This window comes from Puntigrus tetrazona, chromosome 5 (assembly GCF_018831695.1).
Source record: "Puntigrus tetrazona isolate hp1 chromosome 5, ASM1883169v1, whole genome shotgun sequence".
In the NCBI taxonomy this organism is placed as follows: Eukaryota; Metazoa; Chordata; class Actinopteri; order Cypriniformes; family Cyprinidae; genus Puntigrus; species Puntigrus tetrazona.
In genome coordinates this window covers 14706318-14730534 of record NC_056703.1, presented here as the reverse complement: position 1 = coordinate 14730534, position 24217 = coordinate 14706318, and the positions used below count along the sequence as shown (strand labels likewise).

Genomic DNA, 24217 nt, shown 5'->3' with positions numbered 1-24217 from the left:
ATAACATCAGTGTGTGGACTGTATTATGTAATTCAGTCGCTGTTTTTCTCCCGCTATGTGAACGGCATGTACTCGTACATGAATTTTGTTAATGAGAGTGTTACAGTGAAGCATTGACGAGGGATTCATAGCAGTCACAGCCACACAATACACAATGAACGTATTTATAGCTAGACATAAGCTCATCTGAGTCAAATGTACTGTCCAGTGCTTGCAGCCCATCATAACAAGACCATTATGAAGTGGTTTCCAGTTAGGCCTTTTATTTTTTGACCTCTTCTAGACCTCAGTGGTGCTGAGAAGTTTGCCAACAGTTTGTTGACCTGCTGTTTTCTTTTTACTGGCAGTTGCGTCGCAGATTTCTTGCTTTCAGCAAAAGAGCTGAGAATAGATGCTGTAACATCTGTCTCCAGACCACAGTTTGGTCCTCAGGCTTCTGGTCGGCAAAGATTGTCATTATGCATATGGTCTTCTGTATAGGAAAGGCAGGGCCCAGTTGTGCATTTGCAGACACAGCCATTTGGTGCACATTTGGACACCTTTTGCACAAATCCTGTTTATTGGGAAAGTAATGGAGAGCATTCACCCTTGACCTGGGTGTGGTGTGTCCATGCCAGAGTGATCTGTACTGTGAGCTTTGCTATGTGGACGGCTGTTGCACACACATGCCAGGGTTAAAAATGAAGAGGCAGCACACAAGCAGCTTTCTTTTCTATTTTTCCACAACAAATGAGTTGTCTGAACTAGCAGTCAAAATGTCAAGCAGTTATCGCCAAGAACTCCTGCTAAAAATAATGTGTCAGCATATGGTGGATCTTGAAGAGGGAATATTAAGTCTCTATGTGATCTTTTAAAGTTTAGCAAGGGCTCGTCTCTTCCTGTACTTGCTCTCTTGTCAAATATCAATCTACACTATGTGCAGGTTGCTCTGAGCCAGATGGATTTTTGTGCCACCAATCTTGCGCACAACAGATTAATAGGTCACTTTTTATTTTCTGAGAACAGAAGCCAGACAGAAATAAAACATCCCGCAGCCAATCAGCAAAATGTTTGAACAGCCAACTTTTCATATGCTAATGGTTCTTCTTTGCACCAAGAATGATTATTGATAATTATATCAGAGTATATCAGATAATTATGTTATATTATTTTGGTCAATATAAGAGGTTTTTGTTTTCTGACACTTTGAATCCTTAAACTGGTGATCTATTGTTTCACACTGTAGTACATTTTTATAAAATGCATTAATTTATTCTCCTTTAAGTAACCAGTTTAGGTAAAGCTTCCTTTTAATAGCCTGTTTTAAATTCATGGCATGGGGTCGTCTTCTTGATGCCCATCGGTTATCAAGCAAGCAGAGGATGTAGATTCTTGTCTTACTGATGTTGAGCAACAGGGCATGACTGTTGCTGTCCTCTTCTTACGCAACAGAGGTCCAGAACTATGTCAGGCTCTTGATATTAGATAACTCGACCCCATCTCGTGTTACGAGGGGAAGTGGGCGGCATTCAGGATTCTAGTGAACATTTGAAGGACATGAATGAAGTGCTGCTGTTTCATAATCCTGCATTAACCGTTTATGTAACATACTCAAGACCCTATGTTGGAACATTAGACCCCGTGAGCTGAACCACCGTCATAGCTGACCAATCAAGAGGAAAGGGTGTCATTATACGCCTGGAAGTCCATTATATGTTTATACACAGTGCATTTCCTCAGCTTTCTTATCAGTGTGGGACACATTTTGTTGTCAGTCGTTCAAATGAATGATTACCTTGTCATTCTGGTCAATAAAAGCATGGTTGCAAATCCACGTCTTCTGTCTCCCCGTCTCTCTTCAGCTCTATCGCAAGGCGGTGCAGCAGATGACCCAAACACTGATCCGTAAGCTCACCACACTGAGTCAGTACGAGGAGGCTTTGGCCAAGATTAACTCCTCTGTGACTGACAGACTAACTGTGCTGAAGACCAAACCTCAGTCCATCCAGAGAGACATTCTGACCATCTGCAGCGACCCTTTCACCCTGGCACAACAACTCACACACATTGAACTGGTGAGTGCAGCTTCCTCTGTTTACATGACCTTACATTCCGCACCTCACTGTGGGTTTGGATTGATTTATCTGCTAAAATCAATAATCCTTGCAGTTATTTTCAAGGTGACCGTTTAGACTAACTGCAAAGGTTAAGTTGACGTCATCTTCATTTTTCAGGAAAGACTGAGCTACATCGGACCAGAGGAGTTTGTTCAGGCATTTGTTCAGAAAGACCCTCTTGATAACGACAAGGTAACATTCCCTTCCTGTTTATGGTCAGCAAGGTCAGCTAAAAATATATACAATGCAAATGTTATGTCTTGTGCTCACTACAACAAATATCTGACTCCAACAAACCAATACGCACAATGTTTACGTTAACCCTCGAGGTGTCACCTATTTCACACCGCATTCTCAGCACATTCCTCGTCTAATCTATCACCGTCCAAGTTTCCCTCCTCACGTTCCACACAGCGTCCTTTTGTGGCCAAAGCCTAGCAACTGGTTTCTCACAATAACCTGCCAAAAGTTTACTCAGCCCTGGCTCGTAATGCCCATTGCCGTTGGGCTGCTAAGCAACAGCCCGTGTCAAGGCGGTTCTAGTGTGATTTTTTTCTCTTTTGTTCTGGTCGCCGTCTCTCCAGAGGGTCCTTACGCACCGCCGTGGCTCTCTGATGTTGTCCATCAAAAATAGAGTAGGGTGGATTGGGTATTGTGTGACGGACGGCACAGTCAGACCGTAGGAATGTGAGGAATGAAGGGTTGGAGTGGCCCGAGCTTTCAGACAAAGTGTCTGTATACGTTCTCTAAACAGATAATAGCACAAGGCCCAGTGAGCGTGGAGGGTCTGCAGGGAAAATAGGCTCTCTGATTGAACGTGCATTGTTGGAGATCATCAGTCATCTCAGAGACCTTTGTTCTTGGGCTGGGAATGCACAGATCCCAGCATGCGGTTCTGTGAGATCACCTAAAGAGCAATATTCTACTGAAGATGAGCTGTTTATGTTCATGGCAAATGTTTTGGAGCTCAGAATTTAGAAGGAAAAATAGATTAAATTCTGATATAGACAACTTAAAATAGCTAATATTTGTGATCTATTCTAGTTTTATAAATTGAATGATGATATATAATTGAATGATGACACTGACCCTGTTGAAATTTGGATTTTTGCAGAGATGCTTTAGTGATCACAAAAAAGCAAGTAACCTGGAGGCTTATGTGGAGTGGTTCAACAGGCTCAGCTACCTGGTGGCGACGGAGATCTGCATGGTAATAATCTGCTTTTATTGCTATGACTCATCCAGCAAAAATTCCTACAGGTTGTGTTGCACTGTTAGTGATTCTAATGTGAATTTAAATATAAGCCTTAGAAAAATATACACCAACTTTCAAAAAGCGTTCCCGAGGTCATGCTGTTCTTTCTGTTCACCAAAGATTAGTTCCCACAAGAATCTTAAGCAGTGTCCAACAATATTTAACAGCAAAACTGTGTTCAGAGATTTCAGTGTTTTCATAGATGATAATAATAAATGTCCTCAAGAGCAAACTGGCAAATTAAAAAGATAATGTGAGTAATGGCTGCTGCTTGTCATGACTAGAATTAATTGCATTTAAGTAATATTAAATGAAATGAAATGAAATGAAATTTTTATTAGTATTTTTCTATTTTATCCAACAAAATGCAGATCATGAGACATTCAGAAAAAAATATTTTCTTACACCAAAACCGAATGGTGGTGTAGGTAACATTAGATTTTAAATCATGAAAGTGCCTAAAGTATTAAGTATTTAATGAGCGTTGTTATAAATATCACTTTTTGGTGTTCACAAAATATTTGCTTGATTTTATTTATTTATTTATTTTTTTCCCCCTTCTCTTGCAGCCTGTAAAGAAGAAACATCGGGCTCGAGTCATCGAGTTCTTCATCGACGTGGCACGAGAATGCTTCAACATTGGCAACTTCAACTCGCTCATGGCCATCATTAGTGAGTGTTTTGCCGTCCCTTTCAAGACTTTTCAGAAAGCTCTTTTGTTCCCCACAAATCAGTTTGGATAATACAGTTTGCCGTTTTGGCAGGATTTGGTTTGCTTCTCAAATCCCTGCTCTTGTATGCTTAACACACAAAACAATGTCAAACCTCTTACAGACTCCTATTATTTTATTTGTGTGCTTCAGAGAGTGCTTCAGAGAGTCTTTTTTAGCTATGCGTTTAGATAATGAATTTTAGCCTTTAATTAATCGGATTTTCACTAATCTGTATCATCTGCTGTTCAGTAATCTATAATAGTAATCAATGTTGCGTTTATGAGAGACTTCTGATAATATACAGTACATTTGACCTTCAGTAATATAATAAAATAGTGATTAGCTACATTAATCATTCATTCAGTTCTCTAAACACCCACCTAGGCCTGTGTTTGAGGAATTACGGGTAGGGGAATAGGAGTGGATAGAGCCAGGAGATGAAGCAGCTGTTCAGCCTGTGTGAGTGAGAGCTGGAACGAGGGAGAGGCATCTCTCAGGCAGATGGTCAGTGCTGACCAATCCAATAGACTGAGCGAGGGACAGACTCATTGAGAGGGGGATTGTGAGAGGGAGGGAGTGGAACCAGCTGTCCTTTCCCTGGCCATTCCCTGGAGACGAGCCCAAGGACTGGGGCTCTTACACAAGCCTCTCTCCCTGGAGATGGAGGGCTGATATTAAAGTCACTGAAAGAGAACAAACAAGTCATGGGAAAGGTTGATCGCTTCTGCCTGTGTGTTTTGGAGGCATCATACATTGTGTGACGTGAATGGAGCAGCAGCACGTGGCTAGAACTGAAAGTATCATGTTAGTGTGCCGGAGGAGCTCTGGGCCTGACACCTGTTAGTATAGACAGATTGGTAATGGTACTAAAGTCTTGTAGATGAATAGATTGTGTCGGTGCTATTGTTCAGGCTTAAAACTGGTGAAGTAATCTGAAATGACTGAATTTTAGAAACAGCTCACAGCATGTTCAGTTTAATCTAAAATATCAGTGTTTCCATTATCCATTAGTTATTTCTTTTTGTCTCTCTGAAGCCATTTTACTTGTGTGTGTGTGTGTGTGTGTGTGTGTGTGTGTGTATATATATATGTGTGTTGTGGGAATTTATTTTATTTATTTAAAATTTTTAGAGACCAGTAGCTTAACATGTAATCAAGACTTAGTAAGAAATGATGCCGTCATCAGTAGAGAGAAATCTGATTGGTTGACCCAAACCCTAATGATTTCCAGTCAACACTCTGACCTCATCTGGTCATTAGTGCTGACTGCACAAGCCCACCGTGACCCTCGGCTCTATAAGCCTCACCTATTGTTGGAGGGAAATGATGCTCCTGCTAATGTCATTGTTCATGTGGGCTCACAGGCTTACACTGCTCTATCTGCCACAGAGAAACTGCACTTCTGACAGGAAACGGTGTGCTGACCTGTGTCTCTTTCTGTGTGTCTTTCAGCTGGGATGAACATGAGTCCGGTGTCACGGCTCAAGAAGACCTGGGGCAAAGTAAAAACTGCCAAATTTGATATACTAGAGGTATGTATTACATCACGTTGGGTTTGATGTTGTCTTTTCTGTTGACAGCAGTGGGTGGGTGTGACTCACTGAACATGTAGTGGTTTACAGTGCTGACATGGCACTAATCATATTAAGTGTCCGACCCTGGCTCTTATCCCCATGACTCATGCATGCACGATGCTCAAACCCCTGACAATATGGACACCACATTTTGCCAGTTTTAGTCCCAAGTGGGTGGGAATTGTAGCTTTTGTATCATTATTTTTCTGAAGCACAGCGTTTCTCCCTTTTTGAGTGGGTGTGCAACTGTTTACAAAGCTTTTTAGGCCAAATTTGAGAGGGATTGAGACCTTTAATTTTAAATCTGCACACTGTGTTTACTGTCTAAAGAAGGTTTTGTTTAGATCTTGCTTTATCTTTAGACGGGCAGAGGCCTCGAACTTGATATATAACTTGTGTACGCAAAACACACACCTACACATTGTTGAGTCTCGTCTTGTGGCTTTCAGCATTTTGATGTGTAAACAGGGAGTGTGTGTCTATAGTCTTCAGGGAGGTTCAGTTTTTGCATTTCAGCACATAACACTTTTTCTTTCCCCTCTTTCTTTAGTTTTACTTTAATAAGATGGAGAATTGTAGGATAAAAGGCTTAGTCATGGCTTCCCTATACAATCGAAATCTTTAATGTAATAGCTGTAGATATTCAGCACTCGTCCCTAATAAAGGTTGTTATTTGCTCACCTAAAATGGTCTTAAACATACATAAGGCTAACATAAACTATATGTAGCCTTAGACTACTATTGTGTTGTTTTGGATTAAATAAATGCAGCTTTGGTGGTTATTTTTAAAAACATTTAAAAACTCTTACTTGGTTCCCGTTGAAGTGTCATAATGAATAGTAACTAGAGTGATGCATGTTGCCTTTGGAGACCATGTTGAATGGGCTTGGAGCTAATTAGAAACTTTTTTGTTTGTAGAAACATCTAAATTTTTCAGGCCAATCCTGAAGTTGGTGCCTAAACCTGTTTTTTGTGTCTTTTTGCAGCACCAGATGGATCCCTCTAGCAATTTCTACAACTACAGAACAGCGCTGCGTGGAGCCACTCAGAGATCCATCACTGCTCATAGCAGCAGAGAGAAGGTAATGAGCAGAGCTTTCTCACAGAAATCGTATCAACGTTGGTTTCATAACACTGTTTGCGTTCGGCCGGCACGTACTTACAAAAAAAGTCGTTTGAAGTGTGTGATATGTTGTATTGATATTAGCAACAGACGTAACGAGGGCAATGATAAAATCAGATTCATTACATAAAAGATGCCAGTGATTGGCTTAAAAGTGCAGACCCCAGATCAGAAAACTTGGTATTTACACTAAATTGAGGTAGCGTCTGGACTCTGGCTGAGAGTTACATAATAACAAGGGCAGAGAACGGTGGGCCAGTTGAGGATGATTTGCTAAGGGCAAGGCATCAAATGGGACATTCTGTTTCCTCCGCTAAGTATGCTCCATTCTAGTTATAAAAACATGGCATACAGCCAGTTAACAAAATGTTCTGATGCTCAGTGTTTTCTGTGAGCAAACTCAATAAAATCCATCCGGCATCTGAGACTGCCAAAAGGAAGCTCAGCACTGTTAATCTCTATGTTAAAATGCGCAACTATTTAGAGTTTTTTAATATGTGTTATGTTCTATATATGTGTGTGTGTGTTTGTTGTTTGTTTTTGTCAAGCTTTGTAAGGATTGTTTTGCGTCTTGCACTGGTTAGGGAGGAGATCTTCTCTGTGTGGGTTTGGGTGGTGAGACAGAATGTTCCAGAGCAGCACTGGAATGCTTAGCTCTTCCGTGGGGGGGGGGACTCGTTTTTTTTTGCGTCACAGTGGCCCATGTCACTTGTTTTTCTCTTAAATCAGATGTGTTTAGGCTTTGGCAAGCGTTGGTACTTTAAAGATATAAGGGACAAAATAAGTGCATGTTCCAAGACAGGAATTTCCACTGTAAACAAATTAATTGAGGAATGCATTACTGCTCGCTTAATGTCATTAACTCATCAACTGGTTTGACTGCTTGTGTTTTTGACCCCTTTTGTTATTGTGCTTATTTTAAGCTCGATTTGAACTATTTACATGTAATTATGCCAGTAGTTTCGTTTTGGCTTATTTATTTTTTTTATTTCCCTTTATTCATTTCTCAGTTTTAGAGAGAGGCTGAGGCTTAAAAACACTTACAATGTCAAACTAACAAAAAAAAAATCCAAAAAATAGACTTTTTCAGATGTTGATGGCGTGGAATTAATTATATTAATATTGTTAAAATAATAAAATGTTCTAGTTTTTAGAACTAATGATGTTTGCTACTGTTTATAGCACTTTTTAATTTTTACTGCATTTCTACTTTATAGTTTAAATGGGAGGTGGATTGTTTTTTTTATTATTATTATTATTATTATTTATTTTTTGTTTTTGAATACAGGAGTGACCCCTGTATTTTAAACAAAGTTTAGATTTAGACGTCACGCACACATCACTGCTTTTTTTGTCATGAATCATTGCTTTTCCCCTCCAAAGTGGTAGATCCAGTTGTGCTGTGCGCTATAGGCTTTTAGAAGCTGTTGTAAAAACTGGCCGTACCGTGGCAACAACCCTAGTCCAATAAGGCTGCTCGAATTGGTTGCGTGTTTTTCTTTTTTAGTTTTTGGTCAGTTATAGCCGTTATGTAATCTTGTGTTCCCTTTTTGCCTTTCAGATTGTTATCCCTTTCTTCAGCCTCTTGATTAAAGACATTTACTTCCTCAATGAAGGATGTGCCAACAGGCTCCCAAACGGACACGTCAATTTTGAGGTAATTCTTGCCCTTTGGCTTGGCGATACATGCGAGCTAACGTGATGCGTGGAAACAACTGCCGTCACAGCTACTGAATAACAAAGGATGGTTGAGAAAACACTGTCACATAGCAACGAAAGCATCCAGATTTAGTTCATTGACGTATGCATCTGTTGAAATGCAGTTTCAAGGGCATCAATAGAGGGAGAAATGAAACTTGGGTAATGATTTGTAACCGAACGGTTCTTGACTGTGCTGCAGAAATTCTGGGAGCTGGCCAAACAAGTGATGGAGTTCATGACATGGAAGAAGGTGGAGTGTCCTTTTGACAGAGACCGCAAGATTCTGCAGTATCTCCTGACCGCACCGGTCTTCAGCGAAGATGGTACAGATGTTTTTTTATGCTAGTTTGATTAATTGTAATCAATGTTAATCAATGAAAGTACTCTCTTTGAAGTCGTGAACATCATTTATAAGCCCCTTCATTCCAACTTCTGAAACGCAAGCATTAAGGCCAGACAGTGGTTTTGCTAATTAAATATCAATTCTGCATTCTGTCTTCCTTGTTTACTGTCAGTTTGGACTTCCTGTCTGAGCTAGAGCTCTTTCCGCACACTCATTTTTTGCCACTTGTGTCATAAACCTGTTCTAATGTTAGTTGCGCAGTGAGCAAACAAGATACTAGACACAAAGACAATTGCGCTCGTCACGATTGCCTCAGGTGTGAAATGCTGTCGCGCTAAATAAACGGGTGACACAGGTTCAGAAAATTCCTCAAGAAAGAAAACAGGTGTCTTTGTTTTTGCTGCTGACGCACTCGTCTCATCTCAATGATCTCTCAACAGCTTTGTATCTGGCATCTTATGAGAGTGAAGGACCGGAGAACAACATGGAGAAAGACAGATGGAAATCTCTCAGGTGTGTATGTTATGATTCATCAAGGGATCTTGAGATTATTCCTGACCTGTCTGAGGAGTGTAGTGACTTTCCACTGTCAGAGAATTTAAATGTGTTCTTCAGGCATCCAAAATAATCCTTAATAATTCATAAAATAATGAATGCACCTTCTTTTAATAACGCTGTTCTTCTAGTTAGATATTACTACTTTAGAGTACAATATCCTCACAGTCCATATTATGATCCTGCTTTTAAATGTTCTTTTCAGTGAAACACTGCCCAATCCAAGCAGAATTTGAATTCACTAATAAGTTATTAATACAAATGCATTAGTCAGTAACTGTACAAATCTTGAAATAAGCACATTATTTGAATAACATAAAAAAATTATATATTTTTTAGACTGTTTGTGTACAGTACAGAACACTACACGCAATCTAAATGACTGAAATTGTATTTTGAGAGTTATATTGTGTAGGCTTCATGTTTTACAGTACTCTGATACTTATAACACATTCTAAATGCGTTATCTTTTTTCTTTCTGCTCTCGTTCATTCCAATCGATTATTTAAAATATAAATAAACAACCGACAAACATCTTCCATCAATGCTTGCCAAAGATCACGCAGTGATAGATACACACACATATGTGCTTGGAAAGGATGAGACCCCTTGGCTCCTGCTTAGTCACGTTTTTCCTGATAGCTTTACAGCTCAGAAGGGGTGGGGAGAGGGTGGGGGTGAGATTGCGGAGGCAAACGGTGGGCTTCTTTTTTTCTTTTTCTTTTTTTTTTCTTTTCCCTCTACTGCGACAGGATCTGTCACAGCACCAGATTCTGTCTGTATCAGCAGTTCGTGCTCCACCCCATTCGACTCGCATGAGGATAGTAGCCCTCCTGGAAACAGGACAGAGAGCTTCCAGGAAAAGGCAATCCGGAATAATATCCATAGGGCAAAGTTTCCTTTTATTGCTAGTCTGAAACCAGTTTATGCTGGATTTATCAGGTGTGGGACACTGGACTCGGATCAGCACACAGGGCAGACACCATACAACGTGTCCACATTTTTTTGATCTTAAAGTACAACTCGAATACAAAACATCGAACACTCTGTATTTTTGCTTCTCCATTTTTAAGACGGATCGTTTTGAAAAAATGTATTCGACCCTTCTAATCATTAAACGACTCTTTTTCTTTATTTCCGCAGGACCTCGTTGCTGAACAGGACATAAATCCTGCGAGGAGCTCAAAATCAAGTGAACCTTCTGACAAGCAAGCTGTGTGTCCCCTTTTGCCCCCTCAAAAAGTGAGAAGTATCCCTGTTTTTTCAAGGGAGATGACAATCCATATTTTGCTGAACGGTGCATTTTTATGTTGGAAAGAGCAGCATCTTTATACAAGGCCCATCTCTTTCTCTTTTTCATACTGGATATTTCAGGCTTTTTCATCTCTTTGTGCAGACTTTTGTACTCCTTTTTCTCCCTCTTTAAAGCATGATTTGAGCAGAAGGAGAATGACATGTCCCTCGTCTACAAACCAATTCCGATCTATGCTGTCGTTCTTCTCTATTGACTGCAAGAGTTTGCTGCTGGTTGGCAAACTTGATTGGTACAGGTTGGGGAAAAGGAAAAAAAAAAAAAAAAAAAGCTTATAAACCAGCATTATGTGTACTGGGTTCCAGTACTGTGTATTTTTATTGTACCTGAAGCATTAATTTAAGTATAGATTTATGTTGTCACTATTTTTTGATATTGTGTTATGCATATGAGATGTGAGTAATGCATTGCTTTAACCTCTGTGAGTGACCATTAACGTGTGCGTGATAAACCCGCTGAGGGTTGCCGAATGCACTGGATGCTTCTGTGAATAAAGATGTCAATTCCTTTCTTGTGCAAACTCTTTTGTGATAATTCTGCAGCATTAAGCTCTCCCATCCCTTTTTTTTTTTTTTTTTTTTTTAATTGTTGTCTAGGTTTAGCTGTAGATGTATGTTGACTGTTGATGGAAAGTGTGTCCGTTTGTCAGTGTTACAGTTGTAATGCTGTTTCTTACACAATGAAGGTGGTGTTTTCAGAAGGACAGCTTTCACGGCTGCTGTTGGCCAGGGCACAGGTGAATGGTGTTATGGCGCCCTCTGGTGGTGAAGTGGGAAATATACCGACTTGTACTTATCAGGGAGGAGTCGATTACATGAAGGCCTATCATACCTGTGGAAGTTGGGATTTGAGTCTATTTGTATGATGTATTAAATTTTTATTACTGTTATTTTAAGAATATTTGTATTATTTTCCTTTGATTTTATTTATTGGCCTTAAAAATATCTGTAGTCGTCCTGTTTTTGTCTGCTTTGTTTTCAAATATTTGAAAGATATTTACAGGCTTTATTATATTCTATGTTATTTTGTACTAGGTACATGTTTTATAGTAATCAGATATCGCTCTATCTAATATTTTATAATGTTTATAAAAGTTTGTATGAGGAAAAAACTAATATTTGAAGGTACTGGCACATGAAATTAATGTCATTCAGTTCTTTTTTTTTCCTGATTGGAAACTTTCCGCAAATACATACCCTTTTTTTCTGTGTAAATATCATGTTTTCTCCACTCTGTATATTGGTATGTATTTTAAACATTCGTGCAGAATATAGGACCTCATGAATAGTGGTATGGAGTGAACAAGAAAAAAAAGAGCAATTAAAGAATGCCTATGAAATGAAGTTGTTTGAGACTTATTGGGTTTTCGTGTTTCAATTGTGTTAAGAAATGGTCGTTATGAATATCCTATATATTCATATTAAAAATATTTATGAATAAGTGGAATAATTGTTAGAACAAGCAAGAAAAGTCAAAGATCTGTAATCAATTCATATAGTAAGTCTGCACATTTTTTGTAAATTCTGTAAATAAATTATAATTGTAAAGCCATGATGTATTGTACTGTTCGGAGGATGGTCCACACTCAAACATCATGAAGGAGAAGAGAAATGTGCCTCTGTCTCCATCTACTGGTTAACTATCAAACTATCACATTTATAAGACAGCTATATATATATATATATATATTAGTAGAGTCAGTAGTTCTTGCAAGTGGACATGTGATGGTTTTGAAAAAAATATATATTACTTTGTGATAGAAATACGTGTGTATTATTTGTCTATATTCTAACACGTATGAACTTGAATAAATTTTTTAATAATTCCAGTAATAATAGCTGAAAATATGTTACGCACAGTTCATATTAGTGACAGTTTTGAATGACATATTAGTCATTTCTGTTGCCAGAGGCTTTAGTCACTCTGATGTAAGTCACTGGATCTGATTCACGTAAATGCAGTTAAATCAATTCAACTGACTCTGGGGTTGCTCTCTCTCTCTCTCTCTCTCTCTCTCTCTCTCTCTCTCTCTCTCTCTCTCTCTCTCTCTCTCTCTCTCTCTCTCTCTCTCTCGCTCTCTCTCTCTCTCTCGCTCTCTCTCTCTCTCTGAGAGGTGGAATAGAGTCTAGTCTGTTCTAAACAGATTCAGTATTAGTTTATACACTTTTTTTAAAAACTTCAGTAGTCTATATATTAAATAGAATTTCTTTATTTAAAAAAAAAAACTATGTAGCTCAATTAATGAACTACACAATTAAAATATTTAAAACGTGACATTTAAAACAACATATCAGCAAGGGAAAAATATTAACAAATAAATGAATAATTAAGTGACGGCAAAAATTAGAAAGAGAGAGAGAGAGAGAGAGAGAGAGAGAGAGAGAGAGAGAGAGAGAGAGAGAGAGAGAGATCAATAAAATATCCTGCTGTGATGAAGACTGCTAAAGGGACTGAGTGTAGTTATTATGGAGAAATGACACATGCTGCCAGTATCTGTATGTAAGCGCGCTCGCGCGTGAGTGTGTGTGTGTGTGTGTGTGTGTGTGTGTGTGTGTGTGTGTGTGTGTGTGTGTGTGTGGGGCGTGTGAACGGTGCCGCTGACCGGGGCTCCTGCCTCAAACACACAACACTGTCTTTCAGCCATCGAAGAAGAGTTCCTGTATACGAAAACGGTAGGTGTTTTATGTCATTTAAAACCATCCAGAAACGTTATGCCTCTCGGTGGCGTTAGAAGACAAAAACGGAAGAACAGGTGTAACGTCTTTGGGTCTTAGGCGCCCAGCAAAGGCTTATAAACTGCAGTTTAGTACCATTTCAAGTACTATTTTTTAAATCAGTGCAGTTTTTGACATCATGCATTTTCTTCTAGGCGAAGTTTTTTTGTAATTCTATGTCTTTTTGTATGTTTAGCTTATAGCAAGTGATTTAACGTGACTATATTTCCTGCTGTAAACATCCTGTCTAAATTAAATAACACAAGTCTCTCGTGTATGTAAGTACATAAAGATAATCAAATATACCGTGACTTCGACAACCAGATTAGATGCAAACAAAATAACAATCTTACTGAGTTGCACACTATGTTTAAAAAAGTTTCTGTACGGAGGTCTGCTCAAAGCTCTTTTACTGTAAATACTGTGATTGTGCTCAGACATTTTTCTCTGTGGTGGGAGTGTCCAGTGTCCATTGTGCATTTGTAACTCAGAGCAAATTACGAAACATCTTATTTCATTTTTCCATCAATGAAGGGCAGCAAAGAATGACATCACCAGGAAAGAGCATACTGCACACTCACGGGGTGCTGGTGCCATCCGGTATTACTGTGCCTCTAAATTATTGATTAGGTCTAAATCACTGGGGCCAACAAATCTCTGGTATATCGCACGCTCTCTCGCTTTATCTGAGTTATGAAAATATGGATCATTCTGCGTCTTGTGCCACTGTCCAAGCCCCTCATAATGAGATACATGACAGGTAGATGAAAGGCTTGGGAGGATCCCCTAACCTTTACCATCAAAGTTGAGTTCTGTAGGGGACAAATGTCAGCGTCAAATCTGACAACGAAAGATCAGCACACGCCCAGAAAACTCTGCAGCACTATTTATATTATTTATCAAGAAATCTGTGTTGAAACAGGGGCTGAATTGCAATATGTTCAATATTCAAATTAACACACAGTGTGAAATCGCACACACATATTTAATCCTCAAGCCCTGGTTGACCTTGTGACCTTCTGGACGTATAGGCCAAAACTGATATATATAAAAAAGGAAATCAAATGTAAATGTTTTACTAAATTCGCTTGACCTAATAAAAATATTACTGAAGCTATTACTGAAGTATCACTGATATAGATGTGTTGTTTAATACATAGGGCATAAGTTATATAAGTAAGTTAAGCAATAATGAGTTTGTAATGACTAATGAATAATTTAGTTTACAATCACTTATAAAATTAGGAAAAGTATCATCCTGGTAGGTCAATGTTAAATACATACACAAGTCATAAATGTGGCAACAAAAGACAAATAAAATGTAAAATATTAATTATTCAACTATAATAAGTTTCATTATGTTGTTTTATGTCATCCCGCAGGGAATTAAAGCTGTCATCTTTTACTGTCGAATAATAGTGCCAAAATGGGAAATGGATCGATGAAGCTGAACCCTCTAAAGCAGGTCAGTGGCTCCGCCAAATCTAAAAACAATGGAGAATCAAGCTCGGTTTCTCAGGTTCTCAGAGTTAGAGTGGAAGAACTGGAGAATCAACTGAAGAAAAAAGATGAAGACTTGAATGCCAAAGAGCTTCAGATCAAACATTTAGAGGAGCAACTGGCCCAGCAGAGGCAGACCATCTCAGAAATCTCGGACACTTTGAGGAACAAGTGTCTACAGCTCAACAAACTCCAGGATGCACTGAAGAATCAAGGAGAGCTAGGTCTCCTGCCATCACCTATTAAAGAAAAGGTCAGTCAGTGTCTCACTGGCCTGCTCAGAGATACTCTCAACAGAAGAAAAGGAGCAAAAGCTGGAGTGTCTGCAGAACCTTCATCTAGAACCTATGATTCCAGCGGTATACCAAAGTTCTACTTCGAGAGCGCACGAGTCTGGAAAGAACAAAGGTGAGGGATCTGAGTCATCTTCTGCTTTTGATCACAGAGGCCATAAATTAGTTGTGATTGGCAGTTGTGGTCATGGTAGTTGTTGGGTTGTGTATATTTAAGCAAAAGGAGAAGAGAGGATAGCTGTGATTTTACATTATGATATATTATAGTATGCCTATTTTATACTGAATAACGTTTTAGATACAGCATTGCAGGTTATTTTGTATATTTTGCTCAAGCAACAAAATACTTTTTTGCAGAATTAGTTTCATTCATTGTACTTAAATGAATCGGTTGGATAAAATGTATCTATGTTAATTAGGAATTGATTACCTATTGACTAATATCATAAGGAGAAAATGTGCTTTATGTTTGTGAACTTTAAGGCTTCAGGTTACCTTAGAAGGTCTTTTATCATGTATGTGCTATATACTGTATGTGTGTATATTTAAACAGGAATATTCATTATTGTATCAAGCATCCTCAAGGGCTAAAATAGATGTGCCATTTTTTATGTCGGTAATTAGTCAGGGTTTTTCATATGCTAAGCTTATGGGAGCCCATGTGCGTAGATGCTCATTATGTCAGGAGACTTAAGTTGGTGTAATCTGCCTGCAAAACACCATGCCGAGATTCATTATCTTGTCTCTATTCTAACACAGAAAATGAAGCAACTGGTGCGTTTCATAGCGTGAACTGTCCAATTAGTCTGTTTTAAATAATATGAGTAACAAGACAGTCTAAGAATAACACCATTGCCACTTATCACAGTTACAAGCTAAACAGTATTCTCTTCTACATTCCATTTTTCTTTGTTTATCTTTTAACGAATGTGTTTCCAACAGCGTAAAGAAGCTCCTCACGGATGCTTTGAATAAGAACCAGTATCTGAGAAGACTTGAAGTGCAACAGGTCAAAGACATGGTGGAATGCATGTATGAGAGAACGTACCATCAGGGAGAATACGTCATTAAACAAGGAGAGCAGGGAAACCACCTGTTTGTGCTTGCAGGTACCAATTATTCCATCATAATCACGCTGGCTAGGCAATAATATCAAGATAAAATGAGGAAACCTTTTAAGACAATTTTAGTCATTAGCCAGTCAGTATAAATCAACTTTTTCTCTTCATAGGATAAACCAAAGTGAATTGTGGTGCGAATTCACTCGGAATACCAGAAAGAATTTGTGTTTAAGTACTGTTTTCTCTTACAGATGGCAAACTAGATGTCTATCAGCACAACAAACTGCTCACATCGATAGCGGTCTGGACCACATTCGGTGAATTAGCCATCTTGTACAATTGCACCAGGACTGCCTCAGTCAAAGGTGAAGTATTTCCTTTGTGCTCCGATCTGTTTCCCTCAGTGAGCTGTTTGTGACAAATATGTTATATAATTGGTTAAACGAGAATTCAAATTGTCCCTGCATGGCAGCTCTGTGGGTTTATTTCATGCTGTGACCATGGATTGGCCTCATGTTGCCACAGGCTATCAAATAAACACCAGCGAGAACTAAAACAACATTGCTTTGTCTTGTAGGCTTAATCTTATTGTTTTGTCCGTAATTTTGTTTGTTTGCTTGCGTGGCCGGATGTCAAATGCCTGTTCTTATAATTTCTTTTATTCCCACTCCAAACCCCACCCCCTAAAAAAACCCCACAGATGTGTGGTGAAACATGATTTTTTACCAGTGATGTTAAATTATAGGTCTTTGTATTTCAGTGGTTAATTCTTAATGCGGCTGTTGATGCTCGTTTTTCTTCCTCTACGATAAAATGTAATCATTTTCTAATGGCCCTATTAGAAGCAGCTGTTGTTTCTTGGTTACTGAACCACTGAAGTTTAAATGGATGCCACTTAGAGAGGAACGGGGAAGCTTCTTGTATTTCTCTTACCTGCTGTTTTGTTATGATCACAGCTGCCAGCAATGTGAAGACATGGGCCCTCGATCGAGAAGTTTTTCACAACATCATGCGGATGACTGCCGAGGCTCGACACGAGCAATACCGCAACTTCCTGAGGAGGTAATCTGAACTGCTCATCCCTCCCGCTGTTTACTGTGCTGTCCTACCACATAACGTGTAGCCAAGCTTTAGCTGGATCAGAAAACATCAAAGAGAGTTTTTTTTTTTTTTTTTTTTTTTTAAATGAAACGTTGTGGAGATCAAACAAAGCTAAAAAAAAATTTTGGTGGCATTAGCCATGCTATTGATAATGAAGGTCATTTTTATGGCCTGGTTGAAGCGACCTCTGTGACCTTGCTTATGTAATTAATTATAAGTTTAAATAGCAAACATGAAAGGAGGAAAATGCAATAATTCAATTTGAGCGCTCTTGAAGACATTCTAATAAGAAAAGATTGAGAGATAGTATTTTATGTAATCTTATATAAGATTAAATAAACACAAATGTTCTTCATAAACATCATTTCATTCCGAGTCGAAGGGGAAGTCTTAAATTGTTTGTATTAGTTTAACCATATGACAGTTATAGATAAAAAATCTAATAATAAAAATAAATAAACCAATGTATTTTATGACAGATTGAGTTAACGTTGAGTTAAATGCATGAGGGACAAATATGGAAAACATTATATTTAGAAAATCGAATGATCTTGCAACTGTCCTAACACATATTTTATTTTATTTTTAGCGTTTCACTTCTTGCCAGTCTACCTGGGGACAAACTAACTAAAATTGTGGACTGTTTAGAGGTGGTAAGTGAAACTTTATAGCATTAATAATTCTAATAGTAAAAAAGAAAAATAACCAGTCCTCTCAAACCCAATATATCCATCTATAGCAAATTCTTGTTTTTAAGTGTCTAGATCCGAAGTGACAAAACAGTGTTGATATTACATCTTTCTTCACTCTGGTGCAGTATATTGTTACCATACTTATTTGACTAAGGCTGAGCAAAGTGTTCAGTCCAATTGAGGGGACGAGTGATTTGTTAAAGATGTTTGTAGCAGCCAGTATAGGCTGCTGACTGATTTGTTCCATTTCACCACGAGGGGCCAAACTGAGTTTTTCTAAAAGAGTGTGGGCTTTGTCAACTCAATGTCAAATAAGCCTCCTCGTGTTCTTCCATGCTGAAAAAACTTCAAGGACATTCTTCTCGATTGTCGGCCCCTGGGGTCGAATGGGAGAATGTCGTTATTCAATCACTCCAATGGAGTTGATTATATTTCCCTCTCTAGGGGTAAGGAAGCAATGTAACCCAATAGTGGCCCAGATGTTTTGGACTGAAACATGCAGATAATGTGGAACTCTATCATTAAACAGTGGGGAATGGAATGCAGACGGGACGCTAGGAGCAGACAAATGTTTTGAGAGGAGTGTGGCAGAGCTTCTCTAATGAAACAGCATCGCTCTGTCAGAAAGACAATTGGGGATGAAGATCACATGAGAAAACTGACCAGAGAAAGGAAGACTCAAAGAATGCCTCGGAATGTCTCTGACGGACAATGTTTTAGAATGGTTAAATAATCACTTGAAAACATTTGAATTGGAGGAATGCCAGTTCATTGGACCAGTTATTGTTAATTATTATTAAGAAGCTGAACTGTTTTAATGGTTAGTGAAGTGTAAACTGAATGTCAACAATACAAATCAGCGTCTAATATGAAAGCGCATTTTAGTAAATTTCACAAGTACGTAAGCAGAGTCATATCTACTTATATCACTGCATAGGCAGACATGGCGTCCTTCCTGTTGTCTCCCTCTGGGGGATCTCTCCGGGAATATGACAGCACTGGCTTGATGGTAAAATCAATAGCTAAATGAGTTTTGTCTTGTGTTTCCTGATCAGGAGTATTATAATAAAGGAGACTACATCATCCGGGAGGGAGAAGAAGGAAACACCTTTTACATAATTGCCAACGGAAAGGTAATTTGCAATATATTATCATCAATTTGTTTTGTCCTACTTGGTTATTATGTGTATTTTTTTGCATTAGTGTATAATTCTTAACACTGAATTGTTTCTCATTCCATGGGGTTGCTTAAAATAAAATGCAAATGTATTCAATATGGAGGTTGATGCACCTTTACAGTATGACCATTTTATTTCCTCCTTCCTAGAAACTTTGCCAAAAAACAAAAAGTGATTTAACCCACTCTAGCACCATTTTCCACTCCACTAATCCTCATGGACTTCACTGCAGATGCTCATCTGGGTCTGTGGGAGGTCGAACGCTTTCAGATAAATCAGTAATTCGACACTGAAGGGGTTAAGAGACAGGACTCTCCACTGGGAAGCAACAGGAACTGTTTAGCATGAGCTAGTCAGGCTTGGATCCCCTGTTGACTTCTGCTTCGCTGTCGCTCAAAATGGGGCCGGGGGGGAAGAAGATGTTTTACTGAAGGGAAAAGAATTTAATTACCGGAAATGATGGTTCTCGTCAGCCCGTCGCCACCGTGTCCGATAGCGTGTTGGGAATTGGGCCATTAGTGCCAGCCACCCAAAACTGGCTATCAGAAAGGTCGGGAAGGTCACTGTGGTTTTCTGGATCATTTTACAGGATTGAGAATGAATCAGAATTCTACGAACTAACTCCATTTCTTTGTTGTTGATTACGTATATATGTAATGCATCATCTCAACACACATTAAACCTGTATAATTAAAAATAGATTTGGACCATTTATCCAAATCCAAAATAAACATCTTACCCATATAGTTGCTCTCTTAAACTGGTTTGAAACGTAAACTCTGTCTTTCTGTGTTGCCCAGATTAAAGTCACACAGAGCACACAGGACCACGAAGAGCCCCAGATCATCAACACCTTGGGGAAAGGGGATTATTTTGGAGAGAAGGCCCTCATCAGGTGCTGTCCTTCTTCAATCCCCAGCTCAATTCTCATTCCCCCACTTTAATCCTGTTTCAATAACCTTTTGGCGCATGAGGGCTTTTAGTATTACTGCTGTAACAGAGAGCAGCTTTGTCTCGTCGACGTGTATTTGACTGAACAGAATATTATTACAATCAGATCCACAGAACTGTCATTTTAGGAGCCATTTTTAGCTCAGTTTTTGTCTAATGCACTCAATGTGTTCAAACCACAGCGATGATGTCAGGTCTGCGAATATAATCGCAGATGAGGATGGCGTGGAATGCCTTGTCATCGATCGAGAGTGAGTTCCCATTTCAAGATCATCAGTTGATTATGATTTTTTGTACTCGCTGACATTAACAACCGTCTTTTGTTAGAACCTTCACTCAGACTGTTGGGACTTTTGATGAGCTTAAAAAGTACCTCCAGAGCTATGTGGAGAATTTAACACGGGACGATAAGAAAAGAAATGCCAAGTAAGTACTAGCTGTTTTTCAATAAAAATCCAAATCTCCAGTTGACTGAATATAACTCATATAATTAATACCATGTATGCACATTTTACGTCTTGGATTTAAGTATTTGAATCCCCAATAAACCTGTTTATTCATCCAGTTGGGTCTGTAAATCTTGGATCTGAGACCATTTCAAATGAGCTTATCAGCAGAACAGTGGTCATTATCACACATTTGCTCACTTAATTATATTCAGTTATATTCTTTTCAGGAGGTCAGGAAGCTGCACTCCTCCCACCACCCCAGTGTCACACGACATGATAGAGCTGAAAGAGAGAGAGAGCAACTTTGCATCCACTATACCCTTCAGCTGCCTCGAGGTTATTGCCACGCTGGGAGTTGGAGGCTTTGGCAGAGTTGAACTGGTTAGAAGCTTGTTGACAACAATCACCCTTCCTCTTCATCATTTAAAACATTTGGATAAAGTGAGTGAGTTAAACAAGCAATAACAGTGTCGTTTTTGCTCTTAGGTGAAAGTGAAGAACGAGAATGTGACGTTTGCTCTGAAATGCATCAAGAAACGGCACATCGTGGATAACAGACAGGAAGAACACATTTACTCCGAGAGGAGGATCTTGCTTGAGACAAACTCCCCTTTCATTGTGAAGTATGCTTATCTAGTTTTAGTAATGGCTGTTTAGTCTTTTAGAAAATATAGGACAATCTTAAAAGTAATGTGATAATTGAATTTCCCTGCTGCTTTTACGAATCCCTGTGGTGTTCACGTAATCTAATTAAGAGAGAAGGATCGTAACCAAATAAAAGAGAAAGCCAGTGGGCAGTGAATGTTTGGATCTAATCTATAGGTTTTTTACTTAGAATGTACCGCACTTTCAAAGACAACAAGTTCGTGTACATGCTGTTGGAGGCATGTTTGGGTGGAGAGATCTGGAGTCTTCTTAGGGACAGGTTAGCTCCATTTTATTCAGTCTGTGTCCGGTGGTTTAATGCGTAGGCTAAACCTGTCTCTGTTTTAATACAGAGGGAATTTTGATGAATACACTGCCAAGTTCTGCGTGGGCTGCGTAACAGAGGCTTTTGACTACCTCCACAACAATGGCATCATATACAGAGACCTGAAGCCTGAGAATCTGATGCTGGACACAGACGGATACGTCAAGCTGGTAAGCTCCACTGCTAAGTCAGCAAACCTCACTCAGTAAACTCAGTATGGCGATATCGATTCCAAGGATCTTTTCTCAGGTGGATTTTGGCTTTGCTAAGAAGCTCAAGTGTGGCCAGAGGACCTGGACGTTTTGTGGGACTCCAGAGTATGTTGCACCTGAGATCATTCTCAATAAAGGTCACGGTCTCAGTGTGGACTTCTGGTCTCTTGGAATCCTGATCTTTGAACTTCTCACAGGAAGGTTTGCGTTTACTAGAGTTTTCGTGTCCTTGCCATAAACCCTGTGTTGTGGAAGACCTTTCGTAATACATATGCATATTAATGACTTGTTCTAAATATCATATTCATACATATTTCATCTGATTGTTCCTGAAGCCCACCCTTTACTGGCTCAGATCAGATGATTATATACACATTCATTCTGAAAGGAATTGAGAAGATGGACTTCCCTAAAAAGATCACTAAGAGGCCCGGTGACCTTATTCGAAAGCTGTGCAGGTATGGACCATTTTTTATGTTTTTTACATGTTTTCGGAACCTGTTCTCACTGCTGTAAATCATAATATGATTTTGCTGTTTTTTTCATGAAGACAAAATCCTTCAGAGCGATTGGGGAATTTGAAGAATGGAATAACTGATATTAAAAAACACAGGTAAGATTACAACAGTCACATTCTGGTGCTGTTTGACTAAAGAATGTCCTTAAAATTTATTTGAAATACTCATCTCGTACATAAAGCATGAACAAAATATTAGAGCATTTTAGAAAACACAGTATTGTTCTAACACGTCAATCTGAGAATGTTTTACCCTCATTTTTAAATCTGTGTCATTTTCACCTACAGTACATACATTTGATAATGGTGATTTGATTCATGATGTTGTTTTTTGGTGTTTAGATGGTTTACAGGATTTAGCTGGAGTGGTCTGAAATCCAGAAGTCTAGTATCACCACTTAAAAGAGAGGTAAAACACACCTACATTATCTGGAGTTTATGTTAAAGGATTGTGTCATAAAATGACACACATAATTCTGAATATAATAATTGAAGTATATTTTTATTTTTTAAAAATAATTTATACAATTTCTTTTTTTTTTCACATTCACCAAGGCTGCAGTAAAAGCAGTCATTTTGAAAGTTTAAAATAATTTTCAAATAAAATGTTTACTTGTGGTGGCCAAATTTTGCCTTTCTTCAGAAACTTCAGTCTTTAGTGTCACATGATCCTTCAGAAATCATTCTAATGTACTGATTTGCTCAAAAAAAATATTGTTGTAGTATTATTGTATAATAAAGAGTTGTAATAGAGGATGCTTTTATGAATAAAAAGAACTGCTTTTTTGAGCATTTATATACTTTAGTCAGTTTTATAATTTATCTTTGCTGGAAAAAAACCCTACTTAAACTCTCAAACAATAATATATCAGAATATCATCTACATTTTTCTTTTTCTGCAGGTGAAAGGACCCACTGACCACAGTTTCTTTGACCGTTATCCTCCCGAGGAAGAAATCCCTCCAGATGAAATGTCGGGTTGGGACACAGATTTCTAACTGACCCCTCAGTGCACCCGTGTGTTCAAACAGTGTGAGTTAAACAAAACTCTTCTCCAACATGCCAGCCTTTCTTCCAAGGAACCTCAGACCATTAAGCCAACAGAAGCAGTGTATGTGCCGTAACAATGGACTCCTTGACCGGAGGCTGCTGTTAGTGCTGTGGGAGGCGCAGCAGAGGAGGACAGACATAAGAAGGGAATTGTTTCACCGTGTTCAGATATACTCATACATTGTGATGATAAACATTGATGTATTCGACTGAGTCTGTGAGAATGATGTAGCCGGGGGAACACAGGGGATGGTGAACCATTGGTAATATTTACCTTTAGAAGTGCAGAAGGGTTGGTGGTTTGGCAGGAAGGTGAGATGTTCCTTGTTTTAAAAGCGATGGTGATGTCACTTATTTGAAGGTAATAACCACCTGTGACTGTGAATGCCACTGACGAAGTTTTAAAGGTCTGATGAAGTCTCAGCGGGCGACTGGCCCTGCACTTTGCGCAATCCAAGCAGAGATATGTGAAAAGTAGTATTTTTAGTGACTTTTCCTAGAACTTCAGGTGACCACCGAACCTGAGCCAAATATGTTTGTGTTGATGTAATGTTCAGCGCTTGCTTATTTTATCCACGTGAATAGGACTTTTTTTTGTGCGAGAATTTAGATTTGCACGATTTTGTTCCCAGCACATCGCAAGTTCAGCCGTCGGTGCACACTAGTGATTTGTAAATGAGAATATCTATTAAATAATGGAGTTTGATGTTTGCGTGGTAACTTTCCAGTCCTTATTGACCCATTAAGCCAATTACATCATGTTCCATGATGCAACAGTCTAAACATATTTTTGATTGCATAACAATGCAATCGATATTCAGTAAAGTTGTGATGGCCAGAGGGCTGAGTCCTTCGAT

General features: G+C 38.8%; 2 protein-coding genes across 3 annotated transcripts in view; both read left to right on the top strand.

The window, feature by feature from the left end:
• The window catches only part of rasgef1ba (RasGEF domain family, member 1Ba), a 59736-nt gene extending 47725 nt beyond the window's left edge, over window positions 1-12011 (top strand). For both annotated transcript variants that reach the window (XM_043238706.1, XM_043238707.1), the window contains 10 exons: window positions 1842-2054; window positions 2214-2288; window positions 3211-3306; window positions 3921-4023; window positions 5517-5596; window positions 6625-6720; window positions 8323-8418; window positions 8662-8785; window positions 9246-9318; window positions 10504-12011. In XM_043238706.1, the coding sequence (XP_043094641.1) occupies window positions 1842-2054; window positions 2214-2288; window positions 3211-3306; window positions 3921-4023; window positions 5517-5596; window positions 6625-6720; window positions 8323-8418; window positions 8662-8785; window positions 9246-9318; window positions 10504-10528 (981 nt within the window). In that variant the 3' untranslated portion in view covers window positions 10529-12011. The remainder of the gene's footprint in view (window positions 1-1841; window positions 2055-2213; window positions 2289-3210; window positions 3307-3920; window positions 4024-5516; window positions 5597-6624; window positions 6721-8322; window positions 8419-8661; window positions 8786-9245; window positions 9319-10503) is intronic.
• A 1193-nt stretch (window positions 12012-13204) lies between these two features.
• prkg2 (protein kinase cGMP-dependent 2) lies at window positions 13205-24158 on the top strand. Its single transcript, XM_043238705.1, has 19 exons — window positions 13205-13344; window positions 14769-15294; window positions 16122-16288; window positions 16492-16605; window positions 17197-17302; window positions 17931-17994; window positions 19089-19166; window positions 20012-20106; window positions 20345-20413; window positions 20490-20588; window positions 20839-20992; window positions 21098-21234; window positions 21447-21536; window positions 21610-21751; window positions 21831-21994; window positions 22129-22251; window positions 22344-22406; window positions 22653-22719; window positions 23213-24158. The coding sequence occupies exons 2-19, from the start codon at window positions 14813-14815 to the stop codon at window positions 23306-23308; spliced, it is 2310 nt and encodes a 769-aa protein (XP_043094640.1). The 5' UTR covers window positions 13205-13344; window positions 14769-14812; the 3' UTR covers window positions 23309-24158.
• Window positions 24159-24217: the final 59 nt, after the last annotated feature.